This window comes from Nestor notabilis, unplaced genomic scaffold, assembly GCF_000696875.1.
Source record: "Nestor notabilis isolate BGI_N333 unplaced genomic scaffold, ASM69687v1 scaffold14849, whole genome shotgun sequence".
Taxonomy (NCBI): Eukaryota; Metazoa; Chordata; class Aves; order Psittaciformes; family Psittacidae; genus Nestor; species Nestor notabilis.
In genome coordinates, this window is record NW_009943353.1 from 42,612 (window position 1) to 49,766 (window position 7,155).

A 7,155-nucleotide genomic window follows, 5' to 3' on the forward strand; every position below is an offset into this window, starting at 1 on the left:
AGGCATCTTTTCTTTGCTATCTCCTACTCCTTCATGTTTCCATGAATTTTCCCCACTTTCTTACACCAAAGAGGATGTAAGTGCCTTTGACTAGAGGCTTTCCACAGCACAACTCAGACAGTATCAGCTCCTGATTAGGCATTCTGTGCTAGGCTCTGTCAGAATGAAAACCTCACGAAGGATTTTATTTGTCCTGAGAAGGGCCCCCCTGGCTTGCAAGCTCAAGATTAAAAACCCTGGGTTTCTCAGTCCAATTGGTTTAGTCAGCATTCAGCCCTCATTTTTTGCCTGAAGCAGAAAACGGGGGGAGAAAAGGAATTGAAGACAATGCTAGTGAAAAAATCTAAGCTATTTTAATCCAATGCAAATTCTGTGAGCTGTAATGAAACTGTATTGTTCCACTATGTTGCTGTTGGTTGCTAGTTAATGTGCTCTGCTGGTGTGTTGCTGTACAGATCTTTTGGGGTTCGTGGGAAAGCAAGCTCAGGAAAAGCTGTGATATAAAATCTAATTTGCATAGTAGCAGACAGCAGCTCGGCACCGATTTCCCTTTGATCTAATAGTGTCAAGAAGTTTTACAGCAATTTAGTTTGGAGGTGAAGGAAAGGAATTGAGGGGGGAAGAGACCTTCCTTGCTAGTATTGAGTGCTACGTGCTTCCTTCACACTGAACCCTGCGATTAAGCCCCCGCAGTCTGCCCTCCCCTGCTGTCAGAAAGCAGCAGGCATCCTCTGCTATAAACAGTCTGAGGGCTGAGACTGGTCTGAACAGAGCAGAGGTGGCGGAGAGGACACTGCTGGGCAGCTAGACTGCAGACACACACAAACCAGCTGCAGAAGGGGAGCCACACATCCTTCTCAAAGCTCACAGTGACAGAGCTGGTACCTTAGAGAAGACCCCACCACAGCAAAATTGTGGCTCCGCTGCATTTCAGCACAGTCCCCAGCAGGGCTGAGGCAGCATCCTCATTCACCCTCACTCAACCTCACATTTGAGCAAGGGATTGGCAGTCTCATGTGGGGCAGAGCCTGCCATGGGGTTGTGTTTTAACTCTCTTCACATCAGTTTTGGTGCATTTGGTTCAAAGCCTCTTTCAGAAGCAGATACACACGCACCACACCCAGGCACAGCTGCTAACATTAAGCAAGAAACCAGCAGACATTTAAATATAGAACAGCCAGGCTTGGTGAGAGGGAAGAGCTCTGCTGGTGCATCTTGACTTCCTTGATCAGAAAGCTCTTGCGCTCGATACTGCACAGAATGAAACAGCACAGGCAATTCTTTAATTTGGAAGAACAAATGTTCCCATAAACCGAAGTACAGTATGTAGTCCTCTGTTGGGAAGCTTTAATTTTGCATGGTGAAAATAAAAAACCTTCCACAGCCCAAGATTTCCAAAACCCACCTAAGATTTCTGGTGAATGAAAGTGTAGACACCGAGTTTCCAACACTGATGTTGTGGTCTCACCAGGAGAGCTGAAGACTAACTCCCCTCAAGACCAGATCCTGTTACACGTGCCAAGATGGGCAGGCACTGGTGATAGGCAGGAGCTACAGTGGATAACTTCTTAATACAACTAATCCAACATCGCTTAAGCCCCAGCTTTCCTGAGGATAAGCTCCAGTTTTACAGACTGTAGAATATCTGAGTTTCTTAAAACCAATAGAAGATACAGGTCTTTTTGCGCTGGAAAGAATTACCCTCACTCTCTCTTCCACTCAGGACAAAGCCTTGCACTCTTAAATAAGAAATAAAGGGCCTTGCCTTCGTCCATGCCTGTGCAGTGCATCTTGCTTGTAATCTGCTGTCCTCGCCATAGCTTTAGGCAGCTGTTAGTGCCTAAGTACACAATGTCCACTTGTCCCTGCAGGTAGCACCAGCCTACCCTGCCAGGACTCTCAAGGCGTCTTGGAGGCCTGTGCCACCAAACAGCAGGGATGGCCCAGCAATCCCTGCACAGGCAAAAAGAAACGCACAGCAGGAAAGCGCGGTTAGGCCCGAGTTCATACAAAACACTGACAGGATGACTTGTGGACACCTATACCAGGAAGAGGCAACAGGACAGTTGTCTAATCTTTTGGATGAAACCTGCAGATGTCTAGCTTACTGACTGTCAACTATGTCTGGCCAGAGCTATACCTGTCCTGTTTGCGTAAAAAGGAACAACCTCTTGCTCCAGCTCACGTAGGGAAACCCTCTGGTTTGACCGCCTGGAGTTCTTCCCCCTCCCAGCAACCCGGTAACTGACGTGCTCTCCATTCGCATCTGCCTCCACAGCTCCCTTCCTGCAAGCAAGACCTGGAAATGCTAATCCGCGCCAACAAAAGCTGTCAGCACACCATCACAAAAAGGCTTTGGGGACTGTATTCTGTCACCTTGGTTCACACTAAGGAATACCTTCTCAGTGCTGCTTCCCACGGGACTACTGACTAAGTGAAGTTGCAACTGTCACAAGCCAAGGTGGCCCAGTCTAGCCATTAATTAGCACCTCCATCCAGACCTTGGGTGCATCTCCAGGTCATATAAATTGCATGGTATTTGACAGAAACCAAGTCTCTTTTGTGACCAGTACAGTTTCAGTGCTTGGTGTGCTGCCTGCATTCAACAATTAATTCATAATGCAGACATAAACCCACAAATTGAGTGGTGAGAGGGACAGAGAGGTGATTATTTTATAATTCTTTTTTTCCCCTCAAAACTGAAATATCTTCATCAAATGTGTCTACAGTTCACTGGTGGTTTTCTTCCTGCAGCTGTACCACCATACAAATAGAAAACATTATGAATGACACTTTTCGAGCTGTGACCAAGGGGAGATGACATTTCATTTTCAAAAAGGACATAAGAATATAATTCCTAACTACTCGGACTCATCTTTAAGAGTATCACCAAAATGGTCTTTAAGATGCTTTCTGAATATCTGTGCTAAGTGACATTAACAACAAAATGTTTGCATGGGAGTTTTTTGTCAAACAGTAATAAAATTCAAATGTATAAACACAGTTTCTCTCTGTCCAAAGTGTGTGTGCTTGCGTGCGCACATACACACATATTTGTAATAATGTGAGTAAATTCAGTAGACTTTGTCATATCTGTATCAACAACCAGCAATATATACAGTTATGCAGATATTGTAATTTAGCAGTTGTGTATATTTAAATCTTTTATAACTAAAATAAACCAAAGCAACCTCAAATGAGAGTACCTAGAGAGACACAAAGACTATTTGTAGCAGGGCCTTTTGAATTAAGTCCTTGTCCATCACAAGGAAAAGCAGGCTGAGCCATCTGCAGGAAGGGCTCTCTGCTATCAGCCTTCAAGACGAAGGTTAACAGCAAGGGGGAGAAAAGCCGCTCCCGTCTTTTACTTATACGCGAACTCTGATATGTGGAACATGCGAATGCAGAAGCCCAACGTACTGTAACCGTGCCGAGCTGGGGGCAAGGCAGCCCAAATAATCATGGAGAGGCTGGAAGGGAGTCAGCACATCATGCGAGACCTTACCTGTTCCAGGTAGCGTTGGAGCAGGCCCGTCGCTGCTGGGTCCCCCGCTCATCCAAGGCTGCCTGCTCTCTCTTGCCCAGATCACTGAGGCTGGGCGAACTCATGAACTTCAACCTGCGAAGAGTCCTCATGGTCAAATGTGTGTTTGCGCGTGGCAGCTACAGATACACCATCCTGTTTACACACACACACACGCAGCTGGAGCAGCAGCAGTGGCAGCAGTGCGAGCAGTTCCCTCCGTTTGCTGTTCAAAAAAGAAACTTAAAAAAAAAAGAAGAGAGAACCAGTCTCTACGGAGCACACCTCTGCCAGCAAGAAAACAAACCTTTAATCAGATCAACTCTGACGTCATCAACTGTAGTTAATAATTTCTCCAGTCCTTTCAAAAAATAAAAGTCAAACTTCTGGCTGCTGCTGCAGCACTTAGAAGGGGCCCCTTGCAACTGCAGCTGCCCCAAGTGCGAGGGCTTCCCCTCCCCCTGTCCCCGGGCACCATGACCTGGGAATCTCGCTCAGCGCCGTGGTGGCGTGCTCCACCTGTTGTGGGAACTGCTCAGCTCCTCCAGCAGCGTGGGGGGCTCTGTGAGCATTTCTCACCCTCTCCCTCCCTCTCTCTGCACTCGGAAATGAAACTGGAGGGCAACGGACAGGAAAAAAAACCCCAACACCCAAGCAACCAATACTGACGCACGGAGACTATTGGAAAGTTTCATAACTGCCTGTGCCCTGCCACGTTACGACACTGCACACACGCGCTCTCGCTCCCTCGCTCATACATATACATAGGCACACTCCCGCTCTCCCGTACGCACTCAGCACAGCCTCACGGCTCGCCTGGGAGCTTGCTTCCACTGGAAGTGTCACATAAGCCACAAGATGGGAAGTATTCGCAAGCGACACAAGTACAGAATGAAAAGTGCTGGTCTGGGTTTTAGCATTTAAGGAATTTTTGGTGATGCATAGAAGAGCCAGATGCTTTGTCTTTCTCTGCCTTTTTATTTTTAAATCAAGATAACAGCTGCACAACTCGGGGCATACTCAGTTTCTACAAAAGCCCCAGGTGTCTTATCTTCAAAGGAAAAATCTTTCTCTCTCTGACTGCAGCACTGGAGCTGAAGGATATGCTGCTACAAGACTCGAGCCCATGCTTAGCTCGCTGTCACTCACTTGTGGTTCTTTTTTAAATTCAGGATTGCCTGGCTCATCTGCTGGGGTGTAATGCAACAAAGCAGTGATTAGCTTTTTCAGAAGCAAAATTGTTTGCAATAGACTGAGCCAGAGCATAAGAACTGCTCTTCTGTTGCTACTTCATTGGTCTGCAAATCGCCTGGTAAAAGCCACAAGGGCTCCCCGCAGAGTAACCTTGCACTCACTGGAAAGGGGGCTGCAATACAGAAGAACTTACACTTTCTTTTCTTCCCCCACTTTCTACTTACTGTTTTGATCTCTGATCACCTATTTTCTAGACTCAGGCTATAACTGGATTTGTTTCTGTTCAAATAATATGGCAAAGCTGACACTACAGGAGAATGAGTTTCTCACAGCGAGATCTGCCCTATGTGCATCATTTACTGACACATCTTAGTGAAAACTGGTTCCTCTTACTACTCACCCAAACCCACCTAAGCTTACTGCATATAAAAATTTACTTCCAAAATTTATAATTGGTATTACGTCTATGGGAACCAGCTGCAGAACTACCTAGGAACTAGATGCATTTTAACCTTGTGCTAGTTTCAGCAGTAGTAGTTTTATCCAGCCCCTTGGATTAGCATTATATTGATTGTCCTTCCCACACCAAAACCCTCAAGTACACAAATAAGCATCACAGTAGATGGCACATAGATGTTTCACTTTGGAAGGGACCTGCAGCTCCACATTTAACCTATGTACAAAGACATCGCTATCCCCGGTCTCTTCCAGATGTTTAAATCCTTCAAACAAATGAACAACAATCCACTATGTACACAGCAGCAAAAGGAAAACAAACACAACAGTATATGGTTGTATTCTAAGGAATGAGATGGCTTCTACAGCATACAAATCAGTGCCCAAAAATAGATACAGCAGAACATTGCTTTGTTCAAATCAGATGAAGGGCACTCCATTTCTGAGGATAATACGGCCCAGGAGAGCAGGGGAGCACAACTGGGTCTGAGCTTCTGCTGAGGGCTCAGATAAACGTGCATCTAGCCTGTTAAGTGAAACAACTAGTTAGAGAAACCTGTGGCAATATAATTCCATCTCGTTTCATTTTCCAACTAGCTCAGTTGCTTCTCTGCTTCTCACTTACTGCAAATTTGAAAGACCTCACAAAATATTATACTGGATTAAATCCTTGGAATTTTTAACTCTTTGATCTCTCATCTGCACTGGAAACTTTACGAACTGTACCCTGATGATGCCAGTATGTCAGCAGCTACATAATAACATTTCATCTGCCTTTTTTCCTAAAATCCTCAACTAGCTACTTGACTGAACCCAAGGAGCTGCTGCATGAACCTTGGATATGCCAGACAATGCTGCAAAAAGCAGTACTTCACTTCCTCATAAAATGTCAAATACCAAAAGATGAAAAAAAAAAAAAAGGACCTCTTTCCATCTGTACATTGAAATATTACACCTTTAGAAACCAGACTATTTTTATGCCACTCCATCAATCTCAGCAACCAGTACTAGATTCAGAGTCAACACATGAATGAAACACGTGGGAGAGGCAGCATTGCAGCTTCCTGAAAAATTTCAGATTGAGGTAAGAGAGAACAGGCTTTCTCTACACTTCTTCTTCCTTCCTATGATTCCACCTGATCAAACGTTGAGTTATGATAAATAATTTTCAATAAGGGTTACACCTCCACCCATAATTACAGAGTAATACTTCACATTTACATTGTCCTGTGCATCCACAGGCATCCCTGACTTCACAGCATTCATTAATTCAGCTGGAGCAGCTCTTGGGTATGAAGGTAAAAGATACGATCCACACTTCAGTGTTAACAGTGAAGAAGAGGAAGGTGATGTGACTTGCCCAGGCCACCCCATGAGCAGGTGGCAGAGATGTCAAGAGATCCCAGGACCTCTACCTCCTGTTCTAGCACACTACTGAGGGGATGCTGCAGGGACTGGGTAGCTGGGGACTCGAGACTGGGCAGCTGCAGGGTGATGCAGAAGACAGAGCTCCTCACCAGGGCTTGCAGTGCAGCCACTCCTCTGTAGCCACTTACGAAGAGAGTTGTCGCAATACAGCACTGCTTCAGGATCTAGAGGCTAAGCAGCAGAGATTGCTCACTATTGGTCATGGAGAGGGAATAAGAGCACTGACCGAACTAATTGGGAGGGAGGGGAGCACAGAGGATTGGCAGGGGCCCTCCCGTAGGCTCAATAATGAGTACTACAAGGTTCTTAAATAGAACAGCTGCACTCAGCACATTTACAGAGCTGAGGCTGTAAAGTACTGTTACGTTAATTCATTTAATCCCAGCATGCCATACACGGTGCTAATACCACTGTTGCGCTCACTCGAAACCTGCAGCTCAAAGGTTAAGTGATTTAATCAAAGCCACACAACCACCTCAGTGCAGAAGGCGCGTCCAGCCCTAGCTCCCACTCCCTTCCTTCCCCTCCAACATCTCTCCTTATAAAACCAGGCC

At 45.7% G+C, this 7,155-nt stretch overlaps 1 protein-coding gene across 1 annotated transcript in view; it reads right to left on the bottom strand.

Annotated features, from left to right (window-relative positions):
• The window catches only part of LOC104411464 (proline-rich protein 5), a gene marked incomplete at its 3' end in the record, with an annotated part of 25,720 nt that extends 21,953 nt beyond the window's left edge, over positions 1-3,767 (bottom strand). Inside the window, exon 1 of the mRNA XM_010021885.1 lies at positions 3,506-3,767. Coding sequence (XP_010020187.1) covers positions 3,506-3,636 — 131 coding nt within the window. The remainder of the gene's footprint in view (positions 1-3,505) is intronic.
• Positions 3,768-7,155: the final 3,388 nt, after the last annotated feature.